Here is a 13,917-nt window from a genome sequence, read left to right as displayed (position 1 = left end):
GTTTTCATAACTGAGGTCTAAGTGGGTATCCACTCTGGTACCAAAGGAACAGTGCTAGCAGTCACATAAGAAAAGCTTCTGTCATAGGGCAGCTGCTGTTAAATGTAGTTATCTCAACACTGTTTCATAAAGCTCTGGGTTGGTTTACTTCGGCTTTCTGTAACTTTTCTCTCTTGATGCCTTTTTGTGCTGTGATCCGGGTACGCTCTGATATTCACCAAGAGAGCATGCCATCTTCATGTGCATGTCTTTATACTCTTACTGTTCAACAGAAAACTAGCAACAGCTTTTGTTAATAGTAATTTGGAAAGTCAACACAGTGCGGTAGTCATCAGAGTCCTCTACACGGTCACTTGAGTGTGTGAACTAACACGCTGTCTGTGGAATATTCTTGGTGTCTGTTGGCAACACATGGGAAAGGAATAGAACCATGTTAATTACAAGTTAGATTGATGATAAGCCAGTGAGTAAGTTAAATCTAGTTAACTTACAGTCCAGACACTAAAACATGTGACCCCATAAAATGGAACATTTCATTGTGGTAGTCTTGTATTTGTGATGATAATAACTTGTGAAACAAAGGTTAGAGGTTAGGCTTGTTTTCCCTGTCTGTCTTTTTACATCATCTGTAACCTAAAATCCCCTCTCACGCAGTAGCTGTGAGTTAAATCTGCTTTAAGCTATCATCAGTCACCATTTGAACTGATTTTTCTTTGTTATGCTGCCAACAGAATCAAAATTTTTTTTGTTACGCTCTTTAATAGTCATAGAAGTAAGATAAGAGAAAAGAGAACGCTAGGCTATACCATCCCCTTTGCTTTGCCAGCATAGGATTAGAGGTTTTGATTAGCAAGCATTGTGATGCTGTGTGGGAAACTTGGTTGGATTCCCTTCCTTGATCTCTCAAACGGTGTCTATGCATACGCACAGGTGATGTGTCAGCGTGCTGATGCTCCGCTTCGACATGTCTCACCAGGTTGTGATGCCTGACTCATTCTGCCTTGGTTGAATGGGTATTTGCACCGCAGACATAACAGAGAGAGGAATAAAGGCATTTAAGGCTTCAAAATCTTCATAATACTTCCGAGAAATAAAACTATTCATTCTGAAGGGCTCTTTCCCCATGAAGTGTTGTGCAATCTGTACTGACTGAATGTGCCTTTGTGCCTTGCCCTCTGCTTTGCAGTGCTGTAAGTTTAACTCCAGTACACTCGATGAATTCTACTTGTATTATGTTTACTTAGATATGTCTCTAGTTCATGTTTCATCTGTTTTTTTTAATACATTCCCAAAATTTCCAGAAGATTGGGTACAGATGGGGACACGGGAGTTCCCCTTCTTCACCCCTCTCCCCTCTCCTCAAGAAAAAGTACTGACAGGCAGCTCTTAAAAAACAGAAGCAGTATTTCAAAATTTGTTTAATAGCTGTTTCATGGTGATTATAATATAAGAATCAATTGTAGCTTTTCTAGTTTGTGGCCCAGTTGTTATCCTTTGGAAGCTGTGTACCTAAGACTCTTGTGTATTTTCCTGCTGTATTCTTCACCCTTTTATAGTTTCCTGTATGCTTTCAGCAAGTTAAATATGAAGATAAACAAAGAAATTCTTATTAATAACTCAGAAAAACTTCCCTCTGCCTCTCAAACCTTTTTCTGCATAGCTCTCAGAAGCTATCAGTGTGGCAGATAGGGATGAACCTGTACTGTTGGGCTGTCTTGCCCATTCTTTGACTGAGGGGATGAACTTGCCATAGCATGCATCCATCTTAGTTTGCTGCCAGGTCCCAACCTCAGGTGAAATCAGTAGCTCCTTCAATGGGGAACCCAGAGGTGATGGAGCAGTGATTCGCTCCCCTGTCCTCTCCGTGGGCAGCAGGGCTGTGAGCCTGTCTGCACTAGTTCATTTGTAGACTACTGTCTGCTCCTGCTGTTGAAAACAGCATTCTGTGATTCCATTTATACTTGCAGTTTCTCTCTCCGATGAGTCTTTTCCCTCTGCAGTTGGGACCCAGCAGGACTGCAGCTCCAGAGGACCCGAGTATGCAGGCGGTCTTCTCTTCTCTGGAGAGCTGTGAACAAACACTAAGTTTTAACAAGCTGGAAGATGGCAAAAGTGAAGCAAGGCATTTATTTCCCACTTGTTAATTCCGCATGTCTGCCAAACCTTTTCACATTAACTTAGTGATACGTCCCCAAAAGAGCTGCAGTATTAACTTTACACCTTGGTTCCAGTTAGTCATGTAATAGCTGTATCAAAGATGTGATGGATTCTTTTTTGTTCTGCCTTTTTTCAGGTCTAGACACCGCCATGACAACACTTCTTGCAAGACTAAAATGCCACATGTAGGTTCTATGCAAAGACATATTGGCAAATGTCAATTTAAATAAAAAACTTATTTTTTAAAAAAAATTACATGTAGGCTGGAGTGTTAGGATTATGTCTTAATCTATTATTTTGGAGTCTTTGGTTTGCCATGCTTGCTTTTGACTGGCTGCTTTGTCTAAGGATTAGATAGGGACAAAATAGCTCTGCCGTATGATCTAGTTGATGGGGTGACAAGTGAGACCATAAATTAAGATTTCCTTCCATTGTACCCCACTGAGATGAATTTATTTCTGCATCAGGTGTTGAGGGGCAGTTGTGTACACTGTCAGCTGAAGACTATTACAGGTCCATCTAAGAACTGGGTATGCTGAAGTGTACTTTCCAATTCATGCAAATGCATTCTCCCTGATATCTAGAAAGCCACCTCTCTGTACTCTTTGTTGTTACATCTTATTTATGCTTTAGGTTTATGCTTTTCAACTCTGCCGAGTTATATCAAGGATCATCTTTTGGGGGAGGAAAACAAAGTTATTTCCTATCAGCTTGTTGCACAGGAATGCTGAAAAATGTAGACAAAAATTGTCTTTTTCCAAAATGGTGGTATTCTGGCAGGTAGACAACCTTTTCTTTTCAAGTCAGCTCTGCTGTTCTTTGACATACTGAAATGCAGTCAGCAGTCAACAAATAATATGAAGCATAAACCTCTGCAGTACTTTTGCTACCCTGCTGTGCTGTCTGCGCATTCTTGAGAAATGCTGGGCTTTGCATACAGTCTCACATAGAGAGATGAGAGACTTACTGAATAATCAAAGCTGCTGTGAAAGACAATACAACTCCTGCCTCCTTGGAGAAACATTTAACAGCTAACGCAATTGAGCAGATGTTTCAGTGGCCTTCCATGTTTCCTACTGATGACATGCAGCTACGTTTTCTTTTCTCTTCCCGTCTTTTCTCTTCCCGTCTTTTCTCTTCCCTTCCCGTCTTCTCTTCCCTTCTTTTCCTTTCCACAGGATTTGTTTTTTTCAGATTTTCTTTTTGGTATATGAGCATACATGTGCTCTCATCCTTTTATATCAATGAAGGCTTGACTGTTCAGCCTGTGAACCCTTTCCCTAGATAAGGACTCCCTTGGTCTAGGCACAGTACAGACACATTACAAAAGGAATGTTTCTGTCTTGGAGACATTCTGGACTGTTGGAAATTGCTGCACTATTTGGTGGTGAGGTGCGAGTCACTGTGAAGACCAGTGGATCCTACATTACAGAAATAACCTATATGAGGTGGCTTAGAGTTGTGAACGTATGTAAGCCTGCAAGAGCCTAAGCAGGAGAAGCAACATGAAGGCTGGAACAGAAAGGGCTGGTTGATGTCCCTGCTTGCAGATATTGCAGGGCTAACTTCTGGCAAGAAGGAAGATGAACTGATCTTCCTGCTCCTACTTGGTTTTAATAAATGCCTCCATAAACTGGAGGATAAGCCCTGGTTTAGGTCTTTCCCTGCCTTTTTATCTTTCTGGACTCATTTCCAGCAGTAGTGGATTTACTGTCTTTGCTGTGAGTACCTTCACAGGGAAATAAGAATTCATATTCTGCAGAGATAATATATACTAGAATGAAAGTGTTGCAATACTGTGCCTGCCAGAGGCCAAACAGAAAGGTAAAGAGATCTAAAGCTTGCAGTAGTTGTTCATTACTCCCTTGCATTTGGCTGCAAAGGAGTAACTACACCTGCTCAGTGGACCATGTAGGTATTACAAATCTTTGATCTTTCTGAACCTGTAATGATTTACTAGAGAAACATTTCATTATTCCTTTTGCTAGTAAGAGAGGGGTGAACTTCTATAACAGTATAGTTTTAGCTTTAGATTTTCTTTAATTTTTTGTTGAACTCCTAATTAACACACAGTTAAACTGCCTTGTGATTTGTTTAAGCTTGATGTCAGTTTTGTAAAGTCTCCCAATGAAGTCGTGCCTCTTGTGAAGTGTAATAAAATTCCACTTTAACTTGCAGTCAAGCCAGACTTACGTCCATTTAACTTGTATTTCAGCCGTGCTGTCTTTTTTTATGGCAGCTTGAATAGAGACCAGGGAGAAACATAATAAGAAATTGTCTCCTTCCTCCCCATTAGTTAGTTAGTTGACATCTGGCTCAAATGTGTATTGCAGGCCCCTCTTCAGCCCTTCTTTCTCCCCTTCCCGTAAAAAAAGTCTGTCTTTTTCAATGAGGAAATAAATTTTTAAAAACCATCTATAGAAAATCTCCAGTTATAAACCATCTTTTCCAAAGGAGAGGCATTTTAACATCTAGCCCTGACAGCTTCCATGCACAGCATGCTTCTTGAGTTCATAACAGGAGGAGATTAACGCTGCCCTTCTATTATATGCTTTGGGATCTGTATGTACTCCTCTGTAGTCAACCTCCTCGTGAACTGCTGCTTATTAGCAGTGAAGGCACAGACGGCTTTGTGTTTGCACGGCTCGGCTGAAGGAAGGGGAGGATGGCACAGATAGCGACATAGACGGTTCTGAGCATCTCTTTGTACCAAAGCAAAGCTCCATCCCAGTTGCACACAGCCTAAAGCATTTGTTCTGTGCTGAGGAATTTGGGACTTTTCTGTAGAAGTTTGTATTGCAATGGGTAACTGGCTTTTTCTTGCTACCAGACTATCTATTGTTAAATATGTAGCAGTCATAGTAAAATAGTATTATTATGCTTCCAAAAAGCGTAACTAGAGAACCTAGAATTAAAGACCACTGTCTCATTCAAAGTGCTGGATGGGTATTGTTCATATAATGTATTATTATTCAGTATGTTGTTTTCCTTCCTTGTTCATGTGAATTCATGCTTTGTTACTGTGCCCAACTCAATTCCCGCTCTGAAGTGAGAGTTCTCAACTTCTTTCTGAACTAGCAAGATTTTATCACTGCAGTATCTCACAGTTTCAAAACACTATGTAGCTTCCATGCAGGATCATATTCAACTCCATTCTGTACATAAGGGGGGGAGTGTTAAATCAGAAGTAACCCCACTGGACTTAGATCTGTCTGAAGTGACTCAAACTTGCTGTGGTTTTGGTTTTTTTCTTTGTGGAACTTAAAAGTATGAAATGCCATTATAAATTGTAATCACAGCTTGCCTCTAATAGTAACCACAGCTGGGAATGCTGCAAATCAGACCCCCGGATCCCAATTTGGGCAATCAGTTAGAGTTGCATCCAGGTGGCTGTGTCAGTAGTCAAAGAGGACAGCGATTGAGAAGTAGGCAGGAGAGAGGAACAGCCTCAGGTCAGCTCATGGTGAACCAACACTGTGTGACAACTCCTGTAAAATTTAGGAACATCTTGCCTTTGGTGACTATCTGTGAAATACGGTCATTGGCTCTGCGCTCTAGAGTAGTAGTTTTTCTGTGCTGTCAGATGCACCCTGGTGCAACTCAGTCTCTGCGGCTGCATGATGTCCTGGCACATCCTGACTCCACGTAGGAGGAGGTCTGACTTGACTCAGCTCCCCCCTGCTCCTGAATTTCCTTTGCAGGAAAGCGGGGTGCTCACAGGGGGAAAGGACCTGCGGAGCTGGGAAATGAACCTTCCTCTTGGTTAGGCTGTGGCTGACAGGGAAATCCTGAAACCAGGACTTACATGGTCTGTATGGCAGACTGGGGATTAAAAAGCACAGTTCTTCTCTCTTCATCTCTCCCTGTCTGAGCCTCGGGCATCAGTCACAACACGCTTTCCAGTGTCAGTTAACTGTGAGCAACCTCCCTGCTAATTGTCCAGATTCCCTGAGCCTGCAGGTGCCGGCTGCCTGGCCCCTCTATCACTTTGCACTGAAAGGCGCTCAGAGTGGGCAGGCTGACAAATTCAGCTTTAGGATGCTGGCATGTTTCTATAGAGTATGTGAAATGTTTTTCCAAATGCTTGTCCGCTGTCAGGTTTCCTGTAGCTACCCATAGTGTCTGCCAGGCGTAGTTTAGTCACTCCTAAAATTTCTGCTCTTAATCCTGGAGCTACTGTAAAGTCTGTGGAAGAAGAGGTTGCCAGAATTTTTCAAGATAGAGGGTGTGTCTACAACGAAAGTTTTAGATACCTTCAGTAAGCAATTAAACAAATTTACAGGGAAGAAAACCTCTGGAGCTACTAAGCCCAAAAATACCTCTTCCCCTCTCTGGGCATCCTTGAGCCATGAGTTCCTCCTAGAGGTGTGGAGGAGAGTCTGGGTGGTATTGCTAAATGTGCTTAAAGTCCTCCTTACACAGCTGTGGTTTGCTCCTGTCTAAGGCAGAATGCTGCACGAGGCAGACCTTTGGTCTGACCTGGAGAAGCCGTTCCCGTAGTCAACTGCTTTGCTGTAATATGTGGGAATGGCTTCAGGAGGTCAGACCGAAGGTCCTGCTGCTTCTACACCAGTGTTGATCTTTGAAGTACCTGAATTGTCTTGGCAGAACTTCCAATAATAGCGTGTCCTGAAGCAGACATGAAGTTAGGAAAACTCCAAGGCAACTGATTTTTGAAGTGTGGTGAAGCTTATTAAACATTTGCAAAATACGGTCTTGCACTGGGAAGTACCAGCATCTTTAGTTACCCTGCTGATAATACTTCACAGTTACTGAGGTCGCTTAGAAAGACAAAATGTATGGAAGGGAATAAAGGGAAGTCTTCTGTCTTGTAAGTTGATACTTAGGCTTACAACCACAGCACTCGAGCATACTGATGAAAAGAAGAGTGTGCCTCTGCCAGCAGGGTTGTTGGGGTTCGGTGGAGGAGCTGAGCCTCTTGGTCTCACACCTCTCTTGGTGTGTGTGTGTGTACACGTGTGTGCACACACCTGGCAGGGTGGTGGGACAGGTCTTTTTCATGGGGTGTCAGGACTTGCTGAGCTTGCATTCCTTTCCTCCTCTGCTGCTAGGTGGCCTGAAATAGTTTAGTGTGGGTGAATTCTCCGAACATGTCACAAAAGTTTCAAGTCTGATGGGATGTATAGGGGCAGCAGGGTGTTGTGCACAAAAATGCTGAAGGAGTGAGAAAATATTTCTGTAGGTGGCTGATGTGTTGGATGTATTTTAATGAGGTTGAGCACTGTTTGGGAACAATAATCTAGTGGCTGCGTGCATTGCTAATTTTAAAATATGATTTACAGGAGATGCACTTACCATTGATTTTACTCAGCCTTTTTCTTGTTTTCTGGAGTGGCTTCTTACATCGAGTCTTGCCGTGCTATTCTCTGGCTGAGACCAGCCTTTAACTTAGTAGTAGTTAGTGTTTCTAAATTTAGGAAGATTGCTCTACTGATTTAAGTTTAAGTCATACAAGCAGCAAATGTGCCCATCTAAGCTTTCATTATCACTGTGTTTATAAAAGAAAGCTTTTAAACTTTGTGCTTGTAGTGCAGAGAGGTGGTTGATGTACGTGGCTGTCCCTGGCAGGTCTGCCTGGGGCAGCTGCCTCCGTGTTAGTTCTTGCCTTTTACAAGACTTAGAAAATAGCCAAGGTTTTCATGCTGGAAGGAGGTAAAGTCAGCAAGAAACACTTCTTTCTAACGCTCTTCTGAAGGCAACCACATTCAAAAAGGTTTTAAACGTGTATGGTTTAATTTCTTATGTTAGCTAAAGTTCTCAAAGGGCTTAATTTATGATTAAGGAAAGTTAGGTGCTATGCCATTCTTAGGGAAGCCTAGGGGGAAAAGGGTTTTAGCCTAGCATTTTTTAATAGCTGTTTGATGATGCTAAAAAAAAAAAAAAACCCTTATGTTTGTTGTTTTGGGGTTTTATAGTAATGGGTGTGTTTTCTTTCTGTAAAACTTCTAATATTAAGGGCCAAAAAATGCTATCTGTACAGATACTGAATTACGTACACAAACACAAATGCCTCCATAGTTATTTACTATTTCTAGAGAGCATGTGATAAAAGGATCTTTTTTAATTTAACTTCAGCTCCCACATGTTCGTTTTGTTCTGACCTGGTGAAATGGGGTATCTTTCACAGCAGGTTCAGAAGACTCTCTGCAATCTTTCGTCTTCTTGTTTGGCTGCTAATAACCGGAAAAATTGACTGAGCAAAATGGTGAATAAGTCGAGCCAGCAGTTGCCACAGTGACAGTTGTCCAATATAAATATCTTACAACTCTTCTGTTTATCATCTGTTTTCAGGGCAGTTTAAGCTGCTGGAACAAGACCGAGATATTAAGGAGCCAGTGCAGTATTTTAACAGTGTGGAGGAGGTGGCTAAAGCATTTCCTGAACGAGTTTACGTCATGGAGGAAATAACATTCAACGTTAAGGTAGACCCTGAATAAATATTTATCCCTGTTTAAGTGATTAACTGTTACAACCTTTATATACATGGCAATTGAGCAATGATGCTGTGTGGGAAGTGTGATTTTTTTTTTTTTTTTTTTTTTTTTTTTGAGAAAAAAAGCCTGTAGTGTTCTGCATTCAGTGATGGTGCTCTTCAGGATCATTTTTGCAGTCTTAAATCAACATGTCCTCTAAGGGCTCTCCTGTCCGATGTCACTTTGGGGAGCAGTCCTGATGATCCATCCAATAATTCGTCTAATTAGGATGCTCCTGCCAGATTTTAAACAAATGTTGTTTGTTGCCCCCTTTCCCCTCCCCCTCCAGCAGTCTGAATTTTATTCTCTTCTAAGCAGCAGCTGCTCAAATCCCTGTCCAGAAAGCCTTATTCTCAGGGAGCACGCAGGGTGAAATGATGCGGTTGCTTGTCTCAAAATTACTGCGGCTAAATAGCATTGTGAATAAAACAAAAAAACCAAAACAAAACAAAAAAGACACACTTGTTCTCTGTGTGTGTTTGTTTGCATGTGCATGCTTCTTGGGCTCATCAAAGGGTCAGCAATGAGTGTAAGAGGGCTTGCTATCACCAAACACACTGCAGTGCAGTGGCGTGAAACAGTGAAGACAGAACTTGTTCTTCCTTGTCCTACTTATATGTGTGATGCTACACAAGGTAGGTCAGCTCTGCCAACAGAGCAGAGGGGTCTTTGGGCTTGTCTGGTTTGCTTCAGTTGATACGCCTCCTAAGACTGGTAGAAGAGCATTCTAGAGCTGGGATGCAATGGTGCGGATCCACGTTGTGTACCCTACCGGGGAAACTGGTTGATACTGCTGGTGCAAAACCAGTGTAGAGTTTCCTGGTCCCATGTATAGGGAGGTGGGGTTTGTATAACAACCTTTAAGTGAAGAAACCATTCCCTTTCTTGCACTGTTAGAGTTGCGGGACACCAGCCAGTCTGCAATTTTTATAGGTGTGAAACAGGATTGCTGCAGACTGCTGTAGGTGTGAAAGCTCAGCAGCTAATTCATTTAGGGACACAGACTCGTGCCTTTCAAGACAGTAGGTTATTTTCGTCTACGCTCTCCATAAAAGAGCCTTTCGTGAATGAAGGCTACATGAGAAAGTTGGAACACTTTTGTATGTTTAGGACTTACTTAGGCAAATCAAGGCAACAAGAGAATTTCATTTCTACCCAGGAAAATCAGTCTTACCTTGGGACTGCTGACCTTATCCAGTGCTGTGCCATTATTTCTCAGCTGATCAATGACCAAATCAAGAGAGTGGCACAGTAAAATGTGCAGCTTTGATTTTTATAGGGAGGAAAATATTTGTCTGCAGGGTTGTTTAAATGTAAAATGTTATATCTTGGGTTTAATATGAGTGTTCTTAAAACTCTGTCGTATTTAGCAAACTGAGAAATAAGCATAGCTCACTGTTAGATATCAAATCCATTTTTAAAAGGTATTATAGTGATACTCCTTAATGTAAATAACAGTAATAATAATCCAGGTTTAACCTAGTTACACAGTTATCTTGACAGTATTTCTCTTGGCAGTTTTTCCAGTTTCATAGAAGTCTATTCCAAGGTTATCATCTTCCAAAAAATAAATGAACTTAACAGGATTTATTAAAGTGCTTAATAACCCTTTACATGGAAGAGAATTATGTACGCTAAAATTTTAATATAGGGGAGATCCTGTCAAACTGATTAGAGGAAAGGGAGGAATACTAAGTAGGGTTGATTTCTGTCCAATGCAGTGTGCCTGTTTAGCTACCTCCTGATGTTCTCTTCTGAATTTAATCTGATATAAAAAGAAAAAAAAAAAATTGCCTAAAATAACTGATGAAGCATTTAAGATGAGGAAGAACTTTGAAGTCTGGGAATTCTTTCTTGTTCCAAACCCTCAAGTCTTTCATGGATAATTTTTGAAGAAAGAACCTGTAGAGTTACAAGGTGCCACTAGACAGTCACTGCATGGTTTTGTCTGTGCTCACGGAGGTCTGCCTGCATGTGCCAATATGCCATGGTTATGGTTCAACCTGGTGCGAACCTTGCTCCTCCACGTAAATCCTTTGCTGCTCCAGCAGGATTTTACAGCTAGCACTGCTGTTCAGTGAACTGCCTTCTCTCTGTGATGGGCTGTGGGATCTTCTCCAAGGGGGTTACTTCATTTTTACTCCATGTATTAGTTGTTAAAGGGAAAAATAAGCCACCTTATCGTGGGGGAGGCAGGGGAGATGGGTGTCCCTTCCTTCCTCTCTCCCCCACGGTTTCACAGCTAGGCAGGCTTTCTGGGCAGTGCACTGAGGCAGGGGGTTTGGGACCTGCTGGGTGTTTGAAGGAGGGCTGTAACACATGCCATCAAGCATGGGAGTGGAAGGTGGACTCACTGTTCAGAGAATAGCAAACAAAAATTTTAGATTAAACCAAACTTTTGTAATGGCTAAACCTACTTCTGGTAACTTCTTTGGATGTACATACATATCAGTACTGTGCTTGGATACCCTATCAGTTACCTCAGGTACCCAGTGGCCAGCAGCATCTACAGGCACAGCAATTTAGAGTGTTCTGGGGATAAGCCAATTTCACTCAGTCAATAGGTATTTAAGCTGTTCCTAATTGAAAATTAGAGGCATTCTGTCTTTTCTTCACTGACCAGATAGGTGATAACCTTTTTTGTATTAATATTCAGTGCATAATTGCAGAGAATTTTGTTTATGTAACAGCATTACACTACAAAGATTAGGGGGTTTTTGATTCTCTATGCTAGGAAGAAAAATATTAAGGAAGTTGAGCTACCCCAGGGCCCTAGCTTCTGCTGAAGCAGCAGCAATAGATTTCTGCAGTGAACTGCTCTGGTCCCATACAGATGGCAGTCTGTACAAATACCCAGGAAGCTATTTGCATTAAGACTTAAAAACAAAACCAGGAACAAAAAAACCCATGGCATACTGAGGACAATTCACAAAAAGTTCTCTTAAAAAGCAACAGTATTGTCTGATAGATTCAACATTAGACAAGCCATGAACTCCTGCACTCTAAAAACCAGCCCACTTAGTGTTGCAGGACCTTTCACATCTTCCAGGATATCATTTTTGTCCTGACGATACCACTCGATCTCCCTGGAGAGGCTACGAAGCTGTTTGCAGAGCCTTTCCAGGATGGAGAGGCTAGTTAGTTAGCTAGCTCCATAATAATTCTTTTCTTTCCTATCAAAGACATTGTTTGACTGGTGTGAACTTTTGATACCTGAATTGTTGGGGTTTTTTTTAATGTAATCCTCTTTTCACAGTGGCTTAACTGTATTGGGTCATACGGTGTGCATTTTCGAAAAAATAAGTCTATAGTGAAAACTTTGCCCCCTTTTTTTTTTTTTTTTTTTTTTTTGACAAATGTTAATGTAGTACAGTTAAGCAAAGTTGATCTCGTGATTTGATGGCAATTCTGCTGGCTCTGATAAACTTGCCCTGAGTTTCCAAAAAGCACTTATATAGAGGGTTATAACCTACACTGGCATTTTTAAATGCTGCAATAGCAACTTTCTTGAAATCAGTTAATGTGTAGGTTTTAGCTCCAAATTTCCAGGCAATTCATAGTACTTCACTTTGAGAATTAGTGTTTTAGTCCCCTCATTAACCTTTGTGGCTTGATGCCAGCCTTACGAGGCTGCAAGCCTCGGCTCCAAGAAGGTTTTTCTTCTTCTCTTCCCCCTCTGTCCCCAGTACACACAGGCTGTGGCACCTCCGTGTCTCGCATTGGCAGTGCACTGCTGTGGCTGCCTCTTTTCCTCCAGCGTCTGGTGCACGGCTTGAGTGAGAGAGAAGCAGACCTGCTGCTTCGTGCCTACACTGAGCACCTGCTATAGGATTTCTGCTCTGAAAGGAGCCTGGATAGTGAGCGCCATGGCCTCACAGTGGCCTCATGAGCTGGCCTTCCCGACATGCCACATGAAGAGGCGCTTCGTGTTGGAGCTCTGCGGTATATTACCTGTCACGTTTTGTGTCATTTTTTGAACACACTGATTTATTTGAGACATCCATAAACAGCATTGAAGACGGCTTTTAATGTAGCAATCAGGGCAAGGTCCCTCTCAGCTGAGGGGGAAATGCGTGTATACCAACATGAAGAGTTGCACTTGCTGATTCTATGTCTTGGGAGACAGGTTTATAAAATAAAAATGGGATGCTGTCTCACTGAATTAAGTCGACTTCTTTGAAAAAGGGGGGGGAGGGGCCTGCTAATACCTCTTTTGAAGACTGTTTGTTTTATATTAAAATAATCTTTTATTTGTTTGGGGACACCTGTAAAAAATATTTTTTTTTTAAAAAGTGCTCTTATAGGTCCCTTGGGTTTAATAGTAAAAACTGTATGCAGTAACTATGAATCAGAGACCTCAGAGTTAAAAAGAGCTCTACCAAAAGAAATCCTAACTGTGAATTTTTACTGTGAATGTAATGCTTGCATTACTCTAATAAGATCTAGCAGGTATAACAAGCGATATGAGGCCACAAATCATTTTTATAAGGAGTTCATATGTGTCCAAGTGATTAAAGACTTCTACTTCAAACTATAAAAAATTAGAACAGTTGGTGTCCAAGACAGGATATTGACTCAGGTGTTATCAAAATCTATTTTTCTAAGTTAACCTTTCATTAAGCAAAAGAAACAATGTACTTGAGCTTTCCCAGAAGAACATGTTTCCTAAATAATCATTCATCGCTGTCCTGATGCCCGTCTTCTGCAGTAGGTGTAATTGGCTTCTGAATTGTTATTGAATTGTGGGACTCTTAAAATATTATAGTGACTTAACTCACTGCTGTTTTGCAATGTGTTTGATAAGATAGATGTCTGTAAGCCAGTAACCTTTCTGGTCAGCATCCTGGCATCGATAGTGAAGACTTAATATGGATCAACATCTGGCAGTAGGGAGGTGGAGGGCAAGTACAGCATGGAGTAGGTTCTGGTTCTCTGCATTAGGAGTTGTTCAATTCCAGTTTCTATATGGCTTTGGAATATAGTGTGACAAGCACTGCCTCTTCCACAGAGCAGGGAGCACTGATTATTCTCACCTATTAACAGAAAGTGAAAACTGGCTGCGAAGGGCAAAAGAGGGGCAAGGGGGAAGTAAAACTGCAGGAGTCATTGTTATAATGGGTAAAGCATTGTTGTTATGATGTGTAAAATAGAGAGAGAGCAGCCATGAAGATAAATGTGTTTGGAGAAGGAGTTATTTCAGAATGCTCCCAAGGCTAGTAGTTTAATAACTGGAGGAGACTTTGTGCTTATCAGGTAATGACAGCAG

General features: G+C 41.5%; 1 protein-coding gene across 3 annotated transcripts in view; it reads left to right on the top strand.

Moving 5' to 3' along the window:
* The window catches only part of GAREM1 (GRB2 associated regulator of MAPK1 subtype 1), a 104,837-nt gene that overhangs the window by 70,382 nt on the left and 20,538 nt on the right, over positions 1–13,917 (top strand). For all 3 annotated transcript variants that reach the window (XM_049825873.1, XM_049825865.1, XM_049825883.1), the window contains one exon: positions 8,470–8,600. In XM_049825873.1, the coding sequence (XP_049681830.1) occupies positions 8,470–8,600 (131 nt within the window). The remainder of the gene's footprint in view (positions 1–8,469; positions 8,601–13,917) is intronic.

This window comes from Accipiter gentilis, chromosome 2 (genome assembly GCF_929443795.1).
Source record: "Accipiter gentilis chromosome 2, bAccGen1.1, whole genome shotgun sequence".
Lineage (NCBI taxonomy): Eukaryota > Metazoa > Chordata > Aves > Accipitriformes > Accipitridae > Astur > Astur gentilis.
This window is presented reverse-complemented; position numbering and strand designations above follow the sequence as displayed.